Source organism: Asterias amurensis, chromosome 13 (assembly GCF_032118995.1).
Source record: "Asterias amurensis chromosome 13, ASM3211899v1".
NCBI lineage: Eukaryota > Metazoa > Echinodermata > Asteroidea > Forcipulatida > Asteriidae > Asterias > Asterias amurensis.
In genome coordinates this window covers 3,556,868-3,579,623 of record NC_092660.1, presented here as the reverse complement: position 1 = coordinate 3,579,623, position 22,756 = coordinate 3,556,868, and the positions used below count along the sequence as shown (strand labels likewise).

Here is a 22,756-nt window from a genome sequence, read left to right as displayed (position 1 = left end):
TGCCCCTCGCTATTTTCCGTTTAAATTGTCTTTCCATGTGTGTCCTCAATGCATTTTGTTATTTTTAACCACAGGGGTATTGTTTACGTAACAATAAAAATCATGAGGGACGGAACAAGTTGAATTTTAGTTGCTGCTGGGGGATTAGCAAATTGTTTTTGGTTTGAAGTCTAGATCTAGATTCGCTTGCATCTCACGGATATCCTAGCATTTGGCGATAGCAAGTGAATGAGACCGTTGCAACCAACGCCTAAAATCAAGCAATAACACTTTGTCACATACTTCCACCCTGCCTCTTGAATTTCACCGACGTGTGTAGCAAATTTTCCCCATTTTTTAAAGGCAGAGACACTATTGGTAATTACTCACAATAATTGTGAGAAACGGTTCCCTCTGAAGTAACGTAGTTTTCGAGAAAGAAGTAATTTTCCACGAACTCGATTTCGAGACCTCAGAGATTAGAACTCGAGGTCTCGAAATCAAGCATCTGAAAGCACACAGCTTCATGTGACCAGGGGCGTTTTTTCTGTCATTATTATCTCGCAACTTTGATGACCGATTGAGCTCAAATTTTCACAGCTTTGTTTTTTATGCATAATGTTGAGATACACCAATTGAGCAGACTGGTCTTTGACAAACTGTTAAACAAACTGTTGCAAGTCATGAACCCACAAAAATAAAATCTTTCAAGAAAAATCCGCACTTACCATTTGTTTTTTGCAGTTTAAAGGCAGTGGACACTATTGGTAATTGTATCATAACTCATTTCTCAAAAACTTCAGCGCCTTATAGCCTTGTGAACTTTCAAGTTTTGCCAGAACATGTTCCCAAGGCTATCCTTGTGAACTTAATAAATTTTGCCTGAAACTTTTCACAAGGCTATGGCTATAGCCTTATGAACTTGTCAAATTTTGCCTGAGCATGTTTACAAGGCTATATAGCCATGTGAACTAGTCAAATTTTGCCTGAACATGTTCACAAGGCTATAGCTTTGTGAACTTGTCAAATTTTGATTGTGATAGCCTTGTGAACTTGTCAAATTTTGAATGTGTTGTCAATATTTGCCTGAACATGTTCACAATAGCCTTGTGAACTTGTACAATTTTGAATGTGTTCACAAGGCTATAGCCATGTTGAACTTGTCAAATTTAAATAGAATTAAATAGAATAAAACACCAAAACAAAATTAAAATCAATACTCTGAGTCTGTGTGTTTATTTAGTAACTGAATAACACTCATTTTGTAAAACCATCCCTGTAATTATTATTTAAGCTTTTTAATAATGGATCGATGGTTTCTGGGAAATATGCGAGGATGCCATTTCGGCAACATGCCTCGTCCGCTCAAAACCATTTTTGCATGAATTTAAATATTTATGAGAGTCATTGTTTGGCATAACGGGAACACCGTGGAAAAACGGTTCTTAGACCGAAGCGCTTTGGGGCGCCCTCCGGGTGTGAAAAGCACTTGATAAAAACACGTTATTATTATTATTATTATTATTATTATTAAGACAACTGTCTGAAAAATTGCATGGTTGGGTTACATGTAACCGAAGAGTAAAAAACGAAGATGAGTTCGAAATGAACAAGTTGGTTTAAGCCAGTCAAAGATCACACTGAGGTCCAGCCTGCTGCTGATGAGGCAGCTGATCAACTTTCATTGGATGAAAACGTAGCATGTACAAGTTCGAGCAGGCCTGCCGACGACACAGAGAAAGACTCCGTATCGCCATTGACTTATGTTGGTGCTCAAAGCCAAGTTGGAAATAAAAAAAGAAAAAGAGGCTTTGACGAAAGATGGTCTGAATTTGTTATCACAAAAAAAGGGTCACAAAATATTATTTGGACTCACAAACTTAAAAGGCAGTTTCTGTATTGGGTTTAAAATAATTCAGATGAATTTAAAAGTTTACCAACTTCTCTGAGTGGCCAAGACTGTACCAGAGATCATCTACGGCTTCAAAAAATTTTGGGGCCTTAAGCGGGCCCCGGACCCCATGCCCTAAAGGCTTCGCGCTCGCAAATTTCACGTTTCATAAATTGCCCCTTCCCTATAATTTTTTCCTAGCTTGAACACTGCTTTTAATGCTAGGAGGTATCCTGTCAAATTATTTAAAGATGCTATGTCAGATTTTTGGCCCCAAACATTAAAAAATAGGTTTTTTTTTGAGTGAATGGTATTTCAAAGAATATCACCTGCTCTTACAAAAAAAGTTTAACTTTTACTTTAATTGGTCAGGAACCATGACAAAAATTTAAAACCTTTCTTATAAAACACATAAGAATTGGTCATGTGATATATTGTCGGGATCCCGACAAAAACTAATTTTGAGCACTTTATTTCTCGGCTACTAATAATTGGCGTACTTTTTCGAGCAATGGCTCAAATGAAAGCTTGTAACTTTCTCGACCCCCATCGAAATACCTATTGAATTTTAAATAAAAATTTTGAGTAAAATCGGCCAAAAATCTAAAATAGTATCTTTAACTTGATTAGAAATCACTAAAAGTATGTTGACAAATTTTAAGATCAATTTTAAGATTGTTTTATGTGGCGCACTTAAATTATCAATTAAGTCCTCGTCTCTTGCAGCTTTTCTTTGAGGACCTCCATCCCTTTAGTCTTGATCTTGGATAGGTTATTGATGATGGGCTTCAATGTAGCAATAACTCGCTCTCTGCAGTCTGCTTTACCACAGTCTAGAAGGCTAGTTCAGTGGAAAAATAAAAACACATGATAAATGAAAAATGCATAAATGTGGTAACCTGAAAACAGTTGTCAACAATCAACACACTGGCAGTAAATCACTGGCATTAAACATTCACATAAGAAGGAGTTGTATTGGTTCATAATTGGGAACCGATTTGAATCCTGTCAGGGGCACAATATGAATCTGATTATCAGCCTCTACCTGTTTGCCTGAGAACAATTTCTTTTGAGTTTTTCTCACACATTTAAAACTGAAACTTGATGTCAGAAAAGTCATACAAAATGTAGTCCAAACAATCTATGGCTTAAATGGTGTTTGAAGCTTTTCATGGTGTGGAGAATAAGAGCAACTATAAATATAAATATTAATAGTGAACTTGCGGGTACAACCATGGGTAAAAACTCTTTTGAAGGAGTGGTGGCTCTGAAAAGAGCCGATTTGGTCTCCTGAAGACGAGCAGAGTATACTGTTCGAAACGTCGAGACCAAATCGGCTCTTTTCAGAGCCACCACTCCTTCAAAAGAGTTTTTTACCCATGGTTGTACCCACAAGTTTACTATTAATATTTATACATATTTATAGTTGCTCTTAATCTATGGCTTACAATCTCTGAACGGACTGCAGCTGACAGGCCTACAATCTCTGAACGGACTGCAGCTGACAGGCCTACAATCTCTGAACGGACTGCAGCTTACAGGCCAACAAGGCTCCTTAGATCATCTTAGAAACATCTTCTCAATATCAACACCAGAAATAAAACAAGGTTCTAAGATAAGTCATTTACATGTACAACCCTAGGCTCTGTCCATGTATTCCATCACAAATCTGGATTTGTATAAGAAACACATGAAAAGCCACCTTTCTTAGTGCAAGTTGCAGACCTAACTGTGCTACAGATGAATGCAATTATTATTATTATTAGAATCCATGGATAATTTGTTCTTTGTTCAGCTGTTTGAACATTTTAATCTTTCATTTGATTGGCTTAGTAAATTTGAAGGACCCTCCCCCCCCTCAAGTAATTTGAACACCTTAAAAATTCATTTAAAAGGGCTTAGTTATTTATGTTCAGGCAATTCAGTGTTCAGTTTGAATGGTTCTAAACCATGTGCTCACATAGTTTTTAAAAACAACTGAAACAAAAGCGAATCGACGGACAAATGACAGGGACAAAAGGCACCTGAAACGGATTCTTGCAACAAGAAACTGGCCGAGTTACAGTTCACCAAAACGACTTCTCCAAAGAGAAAAAAAATTAAATCAGTGAAAACTGTTGTCTTTCGCTTATTTTAGTCCGGGTCGTGTTTCTTTCCGACAACAATATTTCCGCAATTTTACTCCCGGTCGTCCAAACATTTTGGTTTTCTTTTTTAGAGGGATTTTGTAATAATTTGTTGGGAATATTTGTTGTCTTCTCACCTGGCTAAGACTAATGCTCCTCTATTGGCTCTAGTCCATGCTTGGAGATTCGCACTATCAACAGTATCAAGAAGAACATCTGAAAACATCACTCCGCCTAGAAATAAAGTATAGTTTTCATTGATTTCAAATATAAATTAACTGCAACTTTAACAGCGACGTATTTTTTCAGAAAGGTTTACAAGTTTGCAACCCTTGTGCACTGGTTTAAAAAAAAAATACTTTAGATTGGTTTATAATTAAAAGTTTGGGTAAAACTAACATTATTTTGATTTTTGTCATTTAATTTTACAAACGTGATTATTGACAACATTCACTTGATGTCAAAATAATTTTGGTTGCGCCATTTTGGAAGTGACTGTCTCCATGTGTTAAAGGAACAGCACAGAATTGGTAAAAAACAAAAATCGTGAAGATCACAACTTTACATTAACTTTACACGGTCTAATGATGATGATAGTAGAAAACATCCCTTGAAATATTTCTGTTTGAAATTTCATATTTCATGAGAAATACATAGTCTAATTTTGCGTTTGGAGTTTATTGCTCAGTGAGCGTTGTGTTTATTTTTGTTTTGGCATCAATGCTATGCAAAATTTGTTATTGGTTTTTCACTATTCTCTCGTGACCCAGATGGGCGATCGATCTTGAACTTCTACAGGTTTGTCAGTTCATGTATATGTTGGATTACATAACGTGCTTATACTGCCAGCAACTATTTTGCTAGCAAAACCAATTCTGTAACGTTCCTTTAGACATGGCTTGACATGTAGAGGCCGAGTGATCAAGTGCACTAGATATTTCAGATCAGCAGAGTGTAGGTCTGAGTCCTGGGGTCGATTTCACAAAGAGTTAGGACTAGTCCTAACTTAGGACTAGTCCTAGAAGATATACAAATTGCCTGGATAGTCCTAAGTTAGGACGAGTAACTGGTCCCAACTCGAGATAAGACTAGTCCTAACTCTTTGTAAAATCCACCACTGGTCTAGACAATTGTGTCTTTACACAAGACACTGCAGTATGACCTTACGATGGAGGTAATGGTTGCACTTTGGTGCAGCATGCGTAACACACCATGAATAGGAATTGGACTTGTACACTAGTAATACTAACTTTCTTTTGTGTTTTCCATCATCTTTTTTTGCTGTTGAAGGAGTCTTCTTATCACCAAATGACCTGCAGGGTGCTCTATGATATGAACCTGCACAAAAACATATAATCAAACATCGGTTTATACATTGATTTTGACCCTTTTTTTAACTCGTGCAGTTCAGTTTATAAGCCGAGCGGCTTATATGGGGACATATTAATAATGGAAAAAAAAAACCAGCGTAAATTGTTTTTATAGAGAGATTGTTTGAAAAATATTCTAAAAACAAATAATAAAAAAACAGGAAAAATCATACACGGGAGCGCCAAACTCACTCTGAAAATTCTTTTAAAAGAAATTATTGCCACATGGACGACTCCACCAACTTTGTCCACCATTACAAGAAGGCCTTGCCTTGTTTTTATTCCTAGATGAATGGTTCACAAAAAGTCCTATTTCTATTCCATATTCTTTTAAGGAAATCCGTCTGTTCAACAAGACCGTATTTTTGTCCTTGTGACACTTTGTACGTCAAAATGATGTTAAGTCCAGAGGCTTTTCTTAATGGGGAATTGGAAATAATTGTAATCATCGACCCATTATATAATCCGTGATGTCTCACGATATAGTGGGGTCGACTGAAATTGCACAGACTGTCAACTGGCAGGTTTAAACATAAGATTCTTACCTCATTGAGTTGTTCCTCATTGTCACTTCCCAGGGCTGGTATAAACTCTTCTGCTGCTAGCGATGAGATAGCTTGGTATCCTTCTCGCTTATCACCTATGTACATGTACAATGTTGAAGGAACTCATCAATGCGGAACCAACTGTTTTTCGATCAAGCCAGATCTCAGTAAAAGGGGGTGCAACATGCCTCTAATATGTCAAGAGTAAAAGCTTCCAATTGCATTTTGCAATTCTTCTTTCCTTTTTAAAAGTTTTTCCTTACAAGTCTATGCATTGCCTAGGTTAACTTTGCTTATTGTCTGCTTAGATAAATAAGCTTTATAATTTGGTGTCATCTACCATTGTTAACTGAAATATTGATTTTGGATGCTTTGCAAAGTTTTGACTTCTGACCAACTCGCTGACCCCCTGTTGATTGACAGGATATGTGGCATGGTCAACATTGTGATATCATGGCATATAAGATGACTGGTTTCTTCCGTAGGGTTAAGGGCTGTAGCTAGTGGTGGGCTCTAGTCCACCAAGGGCAAGTTGTACGAATAGAGGAGAGCGGTTTAAGGTTGAGGTCCAAGGAGGGTCCACGTAGGCCTCTGAAGGTTTAGGTCCAACAGATCCGGGCCCAATTTCATAGAGCTGCTAAGCACAAAAACTTGCTAAGCATGTAATTTCTTCCTTGGTAAAAACAGGATTGTCAACCAAATTTCAATTTGTTGCATATTCCTTGTTACTCGTATTCAGCTGTTGTTGGCTTATCCTGAAAATCAAGTTGAAATTTGGTTGGTAATCCTGTTTTTATCAAGGAAGAAATTTCATGCTAAGCAAATTTGTGTGCTTAGCAGCTCTATGAAATTGGGCCCTGACCTGTTGGACATAAACCTCCAGAGGCCTATGTGGACCCTCCTTGACCTCATGACAACAGAACTTCGAGAAGAGGAATAACAATTTTACAAAGATATAACAAAACAATTGTTGTTTTTTTACACCCTCGAGATGAAATGGCACCCTCGGCTTCGCCTCGGGTTCCATTTCCCCCCTCGGGTGTACAAAACGCCATGGACCCCGTCACAGCGTGCAAAAGTTGTATAATGTACTTACAGCATTTTATGAAACTGATATGAAATCCGTTAAAGTGTCACTGAAAGGAAAGCTTACCTATAGCATGATTCAGTACGGCAATCATGAGGAGACATTTACTCTTACTGTTTGCCATCTCTCTTGCATTCTCACTCACAAAGTCAAGTAAGTAGCTTGAGGCAGTTTGTAAGAGTTCCTGCTGTCTCACCTTGGAGTCCTTCTTACTGCAACAAAATGGTCAACAGATCCTTAGTAAATCTGGATAAATTTAATTGTTAAGCCGTCGAGAAAGACTCTGCTAGTGTAAAAAACGTTTAAACTTTTTTTTTGCATTGACTTTGAGTTGAATGAAGAAAAATTAAAGGAACACGTTGCCTTGGATCGGTCGAGTTGGTCTTTATAGAAGAGTTTGCGGTAACACCATGTAATGACTAATGAGTTGGTCTTTGAAAAGCATTTGTAACCTTTCGTTATAAAAATGCATTGGTTGGAAAGATGTTGTAAAAGTAGAACACAATGATCTACACAAATATGCCTCGAAATTGCAGGGTTTTCCTTTTACCTCGTCGGCTAACAGGGTCGGCCATTTATGGGAGTCAAATTTGTGAGTCCCATAAATGGCCGACCGTGTTAGTTAGCAAAAAAGAGAAGTTGCACCATTTCATACCTTGTTGTGTTACTGTCTCCTTTCTGCAACAGCTCTACCACCTTGGGATGAAAATGGGTTGGATGTCTTGGTGAAAGAAGATAAAGTAACACCTTGCGCCCGTACTGATCCTCAGCTAACTCTTCTACAGATTTCATCATTTCCTACCAAAGCAAATACATTTTCCAATGTAAAGCATCTACATATAGCGTATATTAATCTTATATTAAAGACCAAACAAAAGGGTACAAAAAACTTTCACCATTTTTAAACATTGTATGTTTATTAGTAGAAATAACCCAAATGATGAAATAAATAATCCATTAAAGACAGTGGACATTATTGGTAATTGTCAAAGACCAGTCTTCTCACTTGAAGTATCTCAACATATGCATGAAGTAACAAACCTGTGGAAATTTGGGCTCAATCGGTCACCAGAGTTGCTAGATAACTATGAAAGAAAAAAATACCCTTGTCACACGAAGTTGTTTGCTTTCAGATGCTTGATTTAGAGACCTCAAGTTCTAAACATGCGTTTACACAACACATGGGACCAATGGCTTTACGTCCCATCCGAAGGGCGAAGCAATGGTTATGTGTCTTGCTTTAAAAGGACACAAATGTCACGGCTGGGGATTCAAACCCACACTCTGCTAATCAGAAACACCAGAGTATTACATACTGTGATACGGTGGCAAACACAAATATATTATCCAACTTTGAATACAAGCTTACCTCTATGATGACCTTACGAACTAGAACAGTATCATCCACACAGTCAAACAATGCCAGCAGGACCTGGTGACCATACTCTTCCTTGCTTATCTTACAAACAAATGTCTTGAAGGACTTTATTATGGCCTTTCGGTCCTGATAAAAACAAAAATATTTAATACAGATGTCTTAATAAAACATGCCACACCAAACATGCAAATATTTGTTTCATAATCGGTCCTGATAAAATAAAAAATAGTAATACCGCCGTCGATTTCACAAAACTCTTCCTAACTTAAGACTAATCTTAGGACTAAGGACGAGTCCCAACCCTGCACTGTAGCATGCAAACCTTAAGATTAATCCTAAGTTAGGACGAGTTACTCGTCCTAACTCGAGATAAGACGAGTCCTAACTCTTTGTGAAATCGACGGCAGGGGTGGGTTTCACAAAGAGTTAGGACTAGTTTTATCTCGAGTTAGGACCAGTTACTCGTCCTAACTTAGGACTATCCATGCAATTTGTATATCTCCTAGGACTAGTCCTAAGTTAGGACTAGTTAGGACTAGTCCTAACTCTTTGTGAAATCGACCCCAGATGTCTCAATATAACATGCCACACCAAACATGCAAACATTTGTTATGTAATCTTTCTGTTTTTATAAATGTTAATTGGAGACTTTGACTGAGGGTGCTTTGTTTTATTTTATGCTTTTTTAAATGGGTGCATTCATTTAGATATCTGCCACATGTAAGAATATTGCAATATTATCCTTTGCTTTCTTTGCATTTACTCTCCTGGTCAAACCCTTCACTTTCACTTCTCTTTCATTCTCTGCTCTAGACCAATTTTTGTTCAATTGTAAATAATTGTTATATACTCCGCGGCAGTTGAATAAAGCAAGACAGTTCTCTAAGAACAACTCTACATGGCAAGTAGATACACATATGGTGTTACCGCAAACCAAATATACATTGATACCTCACCATGCAATGCCTCAAATCCTATATATGTAAGTGATTTGTTTGTAAGTATATTACCTTGGCTGTGCCGTGCCAAAGACAGTACATAGCTGCTCTTGCACCATCATGTGTGTGCAGAATCTGGACCACGGTGTCTCTTAATCCTTCGATCAATTCCTGACAATATTTAAGATGAAGCTGGATCAATATCATTATATAATAGATGTTAAATTTGCATCGGGATAAAGAATATTAGTTGCAAGGGTCGTGGGTTCGAATCCCACCCGAGTAACATGCCTGTGATATTTTTTCACAGGACTCCAGAAAGTACCGAGTATACAGTGCTAACACACATCGCTTTAAACCAAAATTAATATCATTATAGTCATAATAGTTCAACATAAGGCCACATAAAATATATTGTTGATCGTCCTTTTCTTTTTGCGGATGGGGGAGGGAGGGAGGTTTTTTAATTGTTTTATTTATTTAAAAAAAAGTTTTGTTGACATGCCAAGTATGAAATCAAGATTAAAGAAATCATCACAATCACTATAAAACAGAGCGTTTGTGTGTTTTTGATGTTTTCAATAGTTTTGTCAAACAAATTTAACTCCTAGATGACATTTTCTGTAAACTTTTTCAAACAACAAAGCACAGTGTAACCCAAGTAAATATTTGAAGAATTGTTCTTGCTTTGCCAACTTGAATAAAAACCTTCTTTAAACATCGTTTCAAACCTGTTCATTTTGGGAAAAAATATCAGCTGAAAAGGTTGTTTTTTATGATTAAAAAAAAAAAAGAATTAAAAAAATGGGGTAGAGGGGTTTTGAACGTTGGGCGGGGACGATCAACAAACTACAAAATTGTCTTATTCTTGTATTGGTTTATAATTAATCCAACAAATTCTTAACTATTATTCATAACACTGAATGGTAGTTATCCAAATAAATTAATGGATCACAAACCAAATCAAAAAATGCACAGCACAACTTTGTTATCATTAATCAGTACCACATTTTTTGACACAAAACCAAACTCTGGTAAAACCGCTTTCGTACACATCTGAGTAGTTGTTTTGAAGCACACTGTACTGGGCCACAGGGAAGGCAAGAAGTCTGATAGCTTTCTTGAGGAGTCAGATGATAATTAGACAAGCCATTGGGCATTAATTAAGGACAACACAGCGCGTATTGGATTAAGAGCATCAATTACACTCTGTAGATTTAAAGGCTTTTAAAGGCAGTGGACACTATTGGTAACTACTCAAAATAATTATCAGTATTAAACCTCACTTGGTAAAGAGTAATGGGGAGAGGTTGGCAGTATAAAACATTGTGCGAAACGGCTCCCTCTGAAGTGGAGTAGTTTTCGAGATAGAAGTAATTTTCAACGAATTTGGTTTAGAACTTGAGGTCTAGGGTGTTTTCTTCTTTCATTATTATCTCCCAACTTTGATGACCGATTGAGCTCAAATTTTCACAGGTTAGTTATTTTATGCATATGTTGAGATACACCAGCTGTGAAGGCTAGTCTTTGACAATTACCAATAGTGTCCACTGCCTTTAATTAATCCAAACTTACAGTCTTCATTTTCATTGGAGCATGTTCCAAGAAATCCAGTAGAACCTTGTGTACAATTGAATGCTTCACAACAGACCTGATGTATTGGATAAAAGGACGGAGACGTTAAAATGGTGAGAAAGGTATAATTCTTTGTTCAACCCCAAAAACCCCAAATTTACCCAGTCAGTTTCCCTTGTAGTTTATATTGATATCTGAAACAAAAAGTTGCATCTCCTTAAGGTGATCCCCTGGCTGCCGCTTCCCAGGTTGTATTGTAATTTGGGTGTGATCCCTGGCTACACGGCAGTTAACGGTTGTATGGCTTCTGACTGGCAGCCACGAACAAAGATATTGACAAAATAGGGACACCGCCAATATAGGGCTAGGGCACGTTAATCTGGAGGTCGTTGGTTCGAATCCCACTCTAGTCAATTCTTTGTTCAACCCCAAAAATCAAAAGTATAATAGTATTAGAAATACAGACTGGAAAATGGCAAACATTGTTCCAGAACAACATTATTATACACTCTTCATTTCTTGGTTTCCATAAAGCCAGGGAAGCAATACAACAAAATTAGAGGATAAAAAAGATGAGTCAGATTACACTGCCAGTACAACCCAATCATACATGACATACAAACCAAACGTATGGCAAAATTTGTTGTTACTGAGTTAAAAAGTGTGACTTTCTAAAGTTCCTTTTTTTGCCATCACATATGACTTTCTGGGATTTAATACAAAAAAGTATTGCATCTTTACTCTCATTACAGTAGGCTTCACAATGAGTTTTGTTTAATGTGCACTACTTTTCACTTATCAAGTTAATGTTTAAGGACTTACTGATTTTTTTTTATAAACAACTCAAGCAACTTGAAACGTCTTCTAGTTTTCAAGTTACATCATTTTATATCAGTTTTATGTCCAGAAAAAGAAAACAAAATATATGAATTAATGCAATTTAAATTATTCCCTATATTTGACTATGTATAACTCATATCAGACACCCAAAAAACTTCTAACTTTCAGTATTATTCTGAAAATATATCACATTTATTCTTGAAGCTGAAGACAGTCCAAAGGGCCGGAAAACCCCTCGTGCAGACTCAAAACTCAAACTTTGCAATGGGCGAGGGCTGATAAAAAAAACATTTCAAATGACACCCAGTGATCACTGATAGATAATGAATCAAACTTGTACGTGATAATTTATTTGTCATCCACTGTGTGCGCTTTACAAACACACACCAGCTATTGCGATTACAGTCATGTTTAATAGGTTGACTGCATTATTAGTATAAAGAATGTGTTTAATTTAACAAATACAAAGTCTTACTTTTCAATGACCTGAGTGAGTGTTTTTTGCATGTGCTCCATTATTCCTTGTCTTGCCTCTGGCTGCTGACTCAGAATGTCTTGAAGGGAATGAATCCCAGCTTCCTGTAGAAACAAAGAGCGTAGTCGTTAGTGTACATCCATACCTACTTACTCAGTTTTCAAATTCTAGTCTTAATCATCTAATAATAGTCTACATTTACTAATTAACTGAAACTGAGGAACACTGTCTCATGCACATCCATTAGGATGCGATCCATTAGGCTCCGCCCATGGCGCCAATGCCATTCTGCACAACTCTGTCGCGCACACCAAGCACACGGGCACGCATGTCGAACTTACCTTTTCGGACCTTCGGTTGCACAATTGGTTGTGATTGGTCAATACGCAATGGGGCGGAGCTTAATGGATCGGTCTATTGCAACTCTTTAATAGGTTTGAAATTATAATTGGTATATTGCAATAAAAGTCATCAACCATGTTAACATGTTGGCCTACCCCATGTACATGTACACTACAGTTTTAAAGGTAGGGTTTTATCATTTTTCTGTGATCTGTGAACCCGAGTGCTTTTGAAGGTGCCATAACCCAGCAAAGACAAAGCATTGGTGGTTCATTCCTTAAAGGATTTGGGTACTTTTTCAAAATGTCAATAGATTTACATTAAACTTACTGGGTTTGAAGATAATGATAGTAAAAAAGCTTCCCTTCAAATATTACTTACAGAGGTGCTGTAGTTTTTGAGAAGTGAGTAAAACAATGTAACGAAAATACGTTTGTAAATGGTTAAAATAATTTTCGCCTCATGAGATGAAAATTATTTTCATGACATTGTTTTACTCATTTCCCAAAAACTACAGCACCTCAGCACGCAATATTTTCAGGGAAGCTTTCTACTATCATTATCTTCAAACTGTGTAAGTTTAGTGTAAATCTGTGGACATTGTGTTTTTTGTCCTACAAAAGTTACATAGACCCTTTAAACCAGCGTGACCGGGGTTAATAATGCTGGAAGCACTTGAGATGCCCTTCGGTGTGAAAAGCGCAATATAAAAACAGATTCTTCTTCTTCATCTTTATATTATAATTGAGCATTAATTTGTCAAAACCAACCTTGAATATCGCAAAGCGTGGGCCATAAAACTCTTCCAGCAGAGCCGACCTTTGCATAGCATTTGCATAATTGTTGAATGCCATTTCTAAGACCTCTGCAGCTTCCTTATGGCGTACTGATTTGCACACCTGACCATGAAGACATTTCATTATCCGTGCTCTGTGATCCTTGGTGCCATATTTCAGCATCTTCAACACAAAATGCTTGGAGTATTTCCCTTTAGCAAGCTCCATGATCTTACTGGAATCTGAAACAAACATCAAACATTCTGTCTAAAGTACGAAACAAGAAACAATCTGATTAAAACAATTTAAAGGAACACGTTGCCTTGGATCGGACGAGTTGGTCTATAAAAAGCGTTTGTAACCGGGTTTTTAAAATGCATATAATGGTTGGAAAGATGTTGTAAAAGTAGAATACAATGATCCACACAAACAAGCCTCGAAATTGCGTGGTTTTCTTTTTACTGTGTGAACTAACACGGTCGGCCAATTATGGGAGCTCAAATTTTCACAGGTTTGTTATTTTATGCATATGTTGAGATACACCAATTGTGAAGACTAGTTTTTGACAATTACCAATAGTGTCCACTGTCTTTAAGAATGCAATAGAAAGCAGGCACTGAAAGAGTTAAAAAGTATACATTGCTTGGGTAAAGTACATTGTACATGGTCATCATGTATGAAAAACAAAACTCCAATTTTAAAACATATTGCACTCACCATTAATCTCATCGAAAATGTCCTGTCTTTGCTTGCTACTTCCATACTGCAAACAACACTGAACAACTCTCACTGTATCATGTGCAGATAAAAGCTGAAAATAAACATACCACATTCACTTAAATAATAACAACTGTGTAATAATAATAATTTGCTTTTGCCAAAGGATACAAAGCGCCAGGTATTATTACTGCAAGGAGTGGGGCGAATTTTGAGATATAAGACCTAACTCTTAAGCACCATGTAATGGTTTACAAGGTGCTGTGGTGCAATATGCTGCCAATCTAGCCAGGAACACCGGGGCGAACCCCTTCTCTTTTCGATAAGTGTACTGGGTTCTTTTACATGCGTTTACACAACACATGGGACCAACGGCTTTACGTCCCATCCGAAGGACAAAGCAATGGTTATGTGTCTTGCTTAAGGACACAAGTGTCACAGCTGGGGATTCGAACCCACACTCTGCTGATCAGAAACACCAGAGTTTGAATTCGGTGCTCTTAACCGCTCGGCCACGACACTCCCACAGTCTGTACGTCTGATCGAAGAACACCGACCAAAGTATTTCTATTTACCCTGCTGCTAATTTTCAAAGGTCACAGTCTGATTCTTAAAAATACGCAGAATTCATTTTATCAATTGAAGGTTCAAATGCTTTATACTCAGCATACTAGATCACATTTATCCCTTATCTGTTTATAACATATGCTTGGATCAGTGGTTGCCGTGCTAACTTGGTTGGTGTGGCTTATTTGCATGTACTGGCCATAAAAGGCAATTTTGGGGCGGATCCGCAGGATCAAGTCAGCAACCAATCAGCAATGGCGTACATTAGTGAGGGAAAGTGGTTGGTCATAAATTAGACATGTTAGCTGTGTCAGTCAATGGGCCGTATAAACAAAAACTATCAATTGATTTTACTAGCCTTTTACTTAAATCCTTATTTATAAAAGTAAGCATTTACCTTCTAGTAAATGGTCGAACTACATGTAATAAGTAAAAGCACTTTGCTTGAGGGACTCTTCATATTGACTTGTAAATAAAACTGACCTTTTACTACTGTCCTGGGGTGGATTTCACAAAGAGTTAGGACTAGTCTTATCTCGAGTAAGGACCAGTTACTCGTCCTAACTTAGGACTATCCATGCAATTTGTATATCTCCTAGGACTAGTCCTAAGTAAGGACTAGTCTTTACTCTTTGTGAAATCGACCCCTGTAGCAATTACTTGTAGTTTTAAAAGATACTTGGCCGTATAAAAGGTCCAGCATTAGACAACGTGACATTTTCTGCATACATGTATAATGCAGGCTTTAGCTTCGCTTCATCTTTGTCAGTAAACCAGCATAACTTTGCAACATTCTGCGTTAAAGAAACACTGTATCTGCTTGTCAACAAATGTTTTTATCATTAATCCTCACACATACATACCTCAAACACTTTGCCAGTGATCAAACCACATAGCTCTGTTAACAATTTAACTCTCTTTTCAGAACTGCATTTTTTCCTGCAAAACAAACAAACAAAGTAGAGAAGTAGTTTTATTTTATTTGTTTTAAACTGGCCGGTTATCCAGCATGCAAATACTTTCAACTTCAGCTCAAATACATTTATTATTTATTAGACGTCTTATTTTATAAATTTAAACCACAAATCGTGGCCCAAGGGCCAAGTTGCATATGTGACGTTAAGGTTTATGCTATTTAAAATCTAAAATAATCATCAATACATCATTTAACTTAAAGGGAAGGTACACACTTGGTACATGTAATTGTCAAAGACCAGTCTTCTCACTTGGTGTATCCCATCATAACTATAACATAACAAGCCTGTGAAATGTTTTGCTCATTTGGTTATCGAAGTTGCGAGAAAATTATGAAAGAAAAAACACTCTTTCTCAAAAACTAAGTTACTTCAGAGGAAGTCATTTCCCACAATGTTTTATACTATCAACAGCTCCCCAATGCTTGTTACCAAGTCAGTTTTTAAGTCAATATTTGTTTTGAGTTACTACCACACGTGTACCTTCCCTTTAAAAAAAAACATATTTAAAATGTTAACAAAATAATGGACAGTTGGTTCTCAATGGAAGAGTAAAATATTGATTAGAATTGCCGGTACTCTTACAGCCCATGGACAGTGTATTCTCTGGTCGAGGAGGAGAGATTGTAAACCAGAGTTATCTACAAGACTGTTGGCAGAATGTTCAAAATGATTTCTCCTAGTCCCAGCCAGGGAGTCAAGTCCAGAAGTAAAAACAACATCATTAATATGCTGCAGATGATCCAAACTTTTGGTTGAGGGAAACCCCTACAGAGCCATGGTCTATCTCTAGACTTGCTGAAATTAATTCAGGCTAGGCTAAAGTCAAGAAGTGAATAAAAAGCGTCATCCTTCTCTTGAACATTAAAGAACATTCATAAATACCCAAGACAGTTTCGCTATTCCTATTGGTGGAGAGTGCGTCACGTGGGGGTGTTTAAACCTTAGATAATGACCAGTAAACAATGTTGAATCATGGGCGTGACACGCGAGCTTGCACCTGTGCTTATAAGACAGTTTCTTCATTCCTATTGGTCGCGAGCAACGGATGCGACAGTTGTGCAACATCATGCTATACGCACGATGCGCACTGCAATCTCCTTGTAAGGAGTTGTTTACCCGAGAACCTTACCACAGAAAGTACAAGTAAGATGGGTACATAACTATAGATGATAGAAAAATTTGCCACTAGAGGAGACCATTATTGTACTTACTCTCTGACAGAATTCCAGATGACCTTTGCCCTCTGAGTAAGCTCATGGTTGCTCTTCAGGTTACGCCGAACTGCTTTACGGTCTTTGAAACTTAATTCTTCAAGTTTGGGATGCTTTGGATTGTCTTCCTTACCTGATCAAAGGTATTACAAAAACCAGTGAGTCAGAAAGACCTTGTCACAAACCAATTGATGAACCATGGTCTTTGTCCAGTGTCACATCTTACTCATTTTATTGTGAAATACATATTTCCTTAATGTTTTACCTGCCGGTCGTCAAAAATACCTCACCCCAAAAAGCATTTGTAACCGTTTGTTATAAAATGCATATGGTTAGAAAAATGTTTCAAAAGTAGAATACAATGATCCACACAAATTTGCCTCGAAATTGCGTGGTTTTCCCTTTTTTTAATGTATTGATCTACACAAGCATCACTCAAAATTGTGCTCATCGACTAAAATGGTCGGCCATGTATTGGAGTCAAAAATTTGACTCCCATAAATGGCATTCTACTTTTAAGATATCTATCTAACAATATGCATTTCCTAACAAACGGTTTCAAACACTTTTCAAAGACCAACTCGACCGATCCAAGGAAACATGTTCCTTTAACTTCTTGTTTTTGTACATGTATGCAAGCTTTTCAATTTATATATTCAACACTACTGAAAACAAATTCTCTACCTACCCTATTTTGAGGTGTAATCGGAAACAAAACATTTATTTTGTTTGGCCCAACGTCATGAAATTGTTCCATTGTCATATTGAGGTTCAATTGTCTGATGATTCTCAAGGTTCAATTCAGTTACGCAATCTTGAGTTATGCAACAGAGAAGAGATTGTCTTTTCTCCTGTTGTTGTGTATGTATTTTGACATGTTTTTATGCAAATAAACTCAAATCAAATCAAATCAAATCTAGGAGAAGAAAACGGAGAACAAAAATCCCCAGAACAAATGCAAGGTGTTTTGTGCTTATATTGCACCAACACCTAATTATTGGGCAAGTCCTAGGCCTAACTAAACTCACCCTGATCATCATCTTTCTTCCTCTTGACACCAGCTTTATTTGCTGGCTTCTTTTTGGTTGGCAGCTTGGCTGAAGTTTTGCTCTTCTCTCCCTCTTTTGATTCTTTCAATGTATGAAGTTGCTTTCCAGTATTTACCGCTTGCGTTGATTTCTTCTGGGCATTGAGTCCTTGCGTACCAACACGCTTTGTGAATTTCTTTGACTTCTTGAAGGTTGGTGTGGCTTTACTCTTTACTGCACTTGATGCTAGCTTAGATGCTGCCATGGATTTCACTTTAGGCTTGACCATTTTTATTTTTTAGCAGCTGTAATCAAATAAAATCAATTTTATATTAGGTTATCAGGGTTCTCCACAAGCGGTTTTGTCCGGGCGCTGCACCCAGACAAATTCTTTAAATACCAGATGCGCCCTGACGAAAAATGTAGCGCCGGACAAAATCGTAGTGCCCCCGGGCAATTTAAAAAAAACAAAAAACACCTCACGACGAACACAAACCATCAATCAATGAGCTGTATCGACTACCGAAGTCACGACACGTGACGAGCGTGTGCATATTATTTATTTCCCAGGACAAACGTGGAGAATTTTTGCACACGCTCGTCCGTCCTATAATTTAAAAAAAACTTGATACGTGCTTTGTGTACAAAACATATGGACACGCGTCTAGGAATCAGACGTCTGGTTCCCAGACGCGTGTCCTTATGTTTTTGTATGCAAAGCACGGACCGAGTGTTTTTTAATTCTAGGACGAACGTGTGCAGATAATTCTCCATTGAGATATCAAAGGACACATAGAGCCTATTTTTGGCGAGATTGAAATTAAAATAAAGAGAGATTTTCAATTCCAAAATTCATTGAACAATGATTGAACCGTCATCGTTGAGAGATATAAACCTATATGAGGTTACGGGAGACGATAGCCGGACGAAACCGAAATAGTTCTAGGAGTAACAATGATCATAAAAAAATTGTTGTTTCGCGTGTAAAACTGTAACACACAAAAAGTATGCCTAAGGGCTAAGTCTATTCGGAATTGCAGCTGCATGTACATAATTATAATATTAGTAAGTACTATTACTATGGAGTAATATAGCTCCATGATATAACCATAGACTAGAGTAAGGACAAACTAACATAGTTTAATAATTTAAAACCCTTCGTCTCCTTCTTCTTATCGTGTCCACAAAATCTAGACATGACAATTGCTGATGATACTGTAAGATCTTGTTGTGTGTGGTGGCCTAATCATGGAGTTGTTCCTCCATGGCCTAATGTAGCTCGATCATCACTTCTTCTTTTTTTTTCATTAAAAAATTAAAAATCAATATCGTCATCATTTGTCAATATTCAATTCTATGTCAAAAACAACGAGTTTTTAAGACACTGTATTAATAGTATCCCTAAAAATGTACTCACAAATCTGTGTAGGCATCGATGAAATGACTCCTTTTTTCACAAAAACTGAGAAAATGTCACAAGTCAGTACACACCATACGAACAAACACCACTCAATGCACTCCCTATGCACCGCACCACGTGTGTGTATGTTCATGCTCGCTTGAGGGCGCTACAATAAAAAGCAAGCATTAATTTTTCGATCCACAATAATGTCCCGGTACGGGCTGCGTAGTTCTTTCCCATTCGGGTTTCTTTGCGTTCAGTTTATTATTTTCCTATCCTATCCCGTATGGTTTATGTGTCCCTTTTTTCCCTTTCCGGTAGGCCCTTTATCCCCGGCCCGTTATTAAATTTTTCACTGGAAGAGAGGCTTAGGCCGTGTCCGAATTGGTGGCTACGGCTGCGGCTACGACCGTTGCCAGGGGTGTTGCTAAGGGCGTCCTATACTTCAATGCATGATGGCGCGGCGATCCGGCCGAAGGGCTCCTCCCCTCCCCCCGTCTCCCGCGTTCATTTTCTGCGCGTCGCCTTTCGAACGTGAAATTTTTACCGCGTCCATGGCGAGACTTTTTTATACACGTATGCAACGGCTTGTATTCTATATCTATGCTTGTATTATACGCGCGGGTTTGCGTCCAAGTGCCGACCGCGCGCGTATGTTTTAAACCGCTTCAGTCGTTCGTCACACCACCCACCACGAAAGACGCGTTTGTTCACTTCATGCACTTTGGAGTTTCTGCACACGTGGAGAAGTTTTCTTCGTTTTGGGGTGAAATAATTATTGAAATTTGATCGAAACAAACAAACAAACAAACAAACTAACTAGAGGAATGGTGAATGGTGAAGGTGTGCGCCTTTAATTGCCCGGAGGAGGAGGGAAAACTGAGTCAGGCAAAGGGATTGTCTTTCCATAAGTAAGTATGGCCAATAATTTAACCACAAACTAAAGTCCTAACTAAATAGATTAATTAAAAAATTTAAAAATTGGATTGTGATTCATGCATTTTGTCAAGACTGATACACCAAGTGAGAAGACTGGTCTTAGATAATTACCAATAGTGTCCAGAGTCTTTAAAGACACACAATCCATGCCCTCTGGATATGGCCATGATGAACCCAAATCCAAAGTCATGAAATATTGAAAGACCTAAAATAAAATAGATCGAATATTTAATATTAGGCCTTTAATTAAAAAACAAAATTGGATTGTGTCGTTCTTCAAAAAAAACCAGTCTTCTCACTTGGTGTATCTGAACTTATGCACAAAAAGGAGTCAAAATATAGGCCTATATTTGTGGAAGCCATGTAGTGGTTTTTTTTTGTGGAAAAAAAAAACGCAAAATGTAGTCTCTAGTCTATATGTCTATTACTATTAGGGCGCCCTAAAAATAAAAAAAAATACGACCTCAGTTTTGTAGACAAATTAAATTAGTTTGCGATGTTTCATAACATGAAAATTATACTTATTTAGTAAATTTTTGAACAGAGCTTTCTGGCGTAATGTGTGAGTGGTTGGAATATTGGGGTGTTGGTAGCGGTGTACGGGAATATGGGGGTGTTGGAACATAAGAAATTAACACTATATAAACCTATTGAATTAGCCACCCGTGTAAGAGGATTCAAGCATGGGTGCAATGCATCTCATTATTTTGTAGCGATTCAGAATATACAGGGGCACTATGCTTTATCAATAAAATTCTTTACACATCATAGTCCTTTCTTGCAGAGAAACACTTTGCGGAAAGGTTTTTTTGAAAGGGTAGTAGGCCTAATTGTTTTTAATTATTTTCCTCAGGTTTCCCCCAGACAAGTGTCTTAGAAAGAGATGGCTCTTGCGGGTCAACCGCATGGATCCCAAAACAAAGAATCTGTGGCAGACAAAATGTAGCTATCTTTGTTCAAATCATTTTGAACCAAAATGCTACTCCGTTGGCAATAAGATGAAGCGGCTGAAGCAGGGGGCGGTGCCGACATTATTTCCACTGAATGGAATAACAAACAAGGTAAAAATTTTAATTTGACACTTCAACGGTATGTGTCAATGGGAAGGCTATTTTATCGCTTATTGCAGATAGTTTTTTTTTTTAAATGACAGTCTATACACACTAAAGTAAGTATTTATGATATTTTAAGTAAAATCTTGACAAAATGTCATCTTTAATTTCAAATGCATAAGATTCCGGTGAGAAGAAGAACATTAACTTCCATCGTAGCCGACGCCCCACCACCAAGAGCTCTACCTACATTGGAACAACTAAACACGAGAATTAAACAAGTAAGATAACATGTAGGCTACCGGTACTTCAGCCAAACCAGCACCATTGTTTTTTTTTTTTTTTTTATAAATCATGATACATCTATTTGCGCTCTCTCTCTCCTTTATATTCATATTCTGCTTCATTTAAAGACAGTGGACACTATTGGTAAAAGCCCAGCCTTCACACTCGGTGTATCTCAACATTACATAAAATAACAAACCTGTGAAAATTTTAGTTCAATTGGTCATCGAAGTTGCGAGATAATATTGAAAGAAAAAACTCCCTTGTCACACGAAGTTGTGTGCGTTTAGATGGTTGATTTCGAGACCTCAAGTTTTGAGCTTGAAGTCTCGAAATCAAATTCGTGGAAAATTACTTCTTTCTCGAAAACTACGTCACTTTAGAGGGAGTCGTTTCTCACAATGTTTTATACTACCAACTTCTCCCCATTACTCAGTACCAAGTGAGGTTTTATACTGATAATTGTTTTTAAAAATTACCAAAAGTGTCCACTGCCTTTAATTCACAATTTGCTTTTGGAATCTCTTTCTAAATAAAGGAACACGACTACTCAAAGACGATAGATTTTGTGAGCCAAATCAACGACTTAAACAGCAAGTTGAAAGCCACGAAGCAAGACCTGCGTGCCACAAAGAAACGTCTGAAGAGAAGAGAGAAATCCAACCAAGCTTTGACCGAGGAACTGTTGGAAATGAAACTCATCAGCAAAGACCAAAACAGGATACTGAAATACTTCAAGTTCATTCATAATCAATAAAAGCAATACTTATTTATAAAAGGCAAAAAGGCTAGCATGATTTGTAATGGCATCTGAAGACATTTATTCACTAAAAGAAAATGAAAACCAACGTCTAGACAGTCTACTGATTTTCATCAACCATTCGCTCGTACCACACTAACTGAAAAAAAGGTGCCAAACATGAAGGTCCTAAGCTGTGGAATTCCTTGGATACCTCTATGAAAAAATATAGAGTTTATTCTTATTTGAGCGGAAACTTAAAACTCAATTAATCAGCAAATATATCAATATCAGCAGACTTTCTTTATTCCAACCTCGAGTTTACTTTACTATCTTAGTTGTATTTAGTTGTAATAGTGTTTTCATATTGTTGTATTGTTCTTTGTTTTGTTACTGTATGAGTGGGGTCTCTATTCGTCAAGCTGATGCTTCTTGGACACCATTCTCACACAAAATCGTACTGTACTTGTATTTTACTTTCTTTAATCATTATGCTATTATGTAAATTATATCACTT

General features: G+C 37.3%; 2 protein-coding genes across 2 annotated transcripts; one reads left to right on the top strand and one right to left on the bottom strand.

Annotated features, from left to right (window-relative positions):
• Positions 1–1,186: 1,186 nt before the first annotated feature.
• On the bottom strand, positions 1,187–19,354 carry LOC139946466 (pumilio homolog 3-like). The gene is made up of 16 exons (XM_071944134.1): positions 19,240–19,354; positions 17,823–18,127; positions 16,795–16,927; positions 15,470–15,545; positions 14,040–14,133; positions 13,317–13,564; positions 12,205–12,308; positions 10,890–10,965; positions 9,387–9,485; positions 8,368–8,502; positions 7,654–7,796; positions 7,065–7,210; positions 5,912–6,006; positions 5,247–5,334; positions 4,134–4,230; positions 1,187–2,711 (listed from the first exon to the last, which is right to left on the bottom strand). The coding sequence occupies exons 2-16, from the start codon at positions 18,109–18,111 to the stop codon at positions 2,576–2,578; spliced, it is 1,959 nt and encodes a 652-aa protein (XP_071800235.1). The 5' UTR covers positions 18,112–18,127; positions 19,240–19,354; the 3' UTR covers positions 1,187–2,575.
• Positions 19,355–19,884: 530 nt separating this feature from the next.
• LOC139945960 (THAP domain-containing protein 6-like) lies at positions 19,885–22,738 on the top strand. Its single transcript, XM_071943503.1, has 4 exons — positions 19,885–20,135; positions 21,017–21,224; positions 21,398–21,496; positions 22,039–22,738. Exons 1-4 carry the CDS (start codon positions 20,059–20,061, stop codon positions 22,255–22,257), a joined length of 603 nt encoding a protein of 200 aa, XP_071799604.1. The 5' UTR covers positions 19,885–20,058; the 3' UTR covers positions 22,258–22,738.
• The last annotated feature ends 18 nt before the right edge of the window (positions 22,739–22,756 follow it).

Coding starts and splice junctions, on each gene's coding strand:
- LOC139946466 (XM_071944134.1), bottom strand. CDS start 18,111: ATGGTCAAGCCTAAAGTGAAATCCATGGCAGCATCTAAGCTAGCATCA. Junction 13,565..14,039: donor CATTTTCGATGAGATTAATG/GTGAGTGCAATA, acceptor TGTTTGTTTCAG/ATTCCAGTAAGATCATGGAG. Junction 10,966..12,204: donor CTCACTCAGGTCATTGAAAA/GTAAGACTTTGT, acceptor CCAATACATCAG/GTCTGTTGTGAAGCATTCAA.
- LOC139945960 (XM_071943503.1), top strand. CDS start 20,059: ATGGTGAAGGTGTGCGCCTTTAATTGCCCGGAGGAGGAGGGAAAACTG. Junction 20,136..21,016: donor AAGGGATTGTCTTTCCATAA/GTAAGTATGGCC, acceptor TATTTTCCTCAG/GTTTCCCCCAGACAAGTGTC. Junction 21,497..22,038: donor TAAACACGAGAATTAAACAA/GTAAGATAACAT, acceptor TTCTAAATAAAG/GAACACGACTACTCAAAGAC.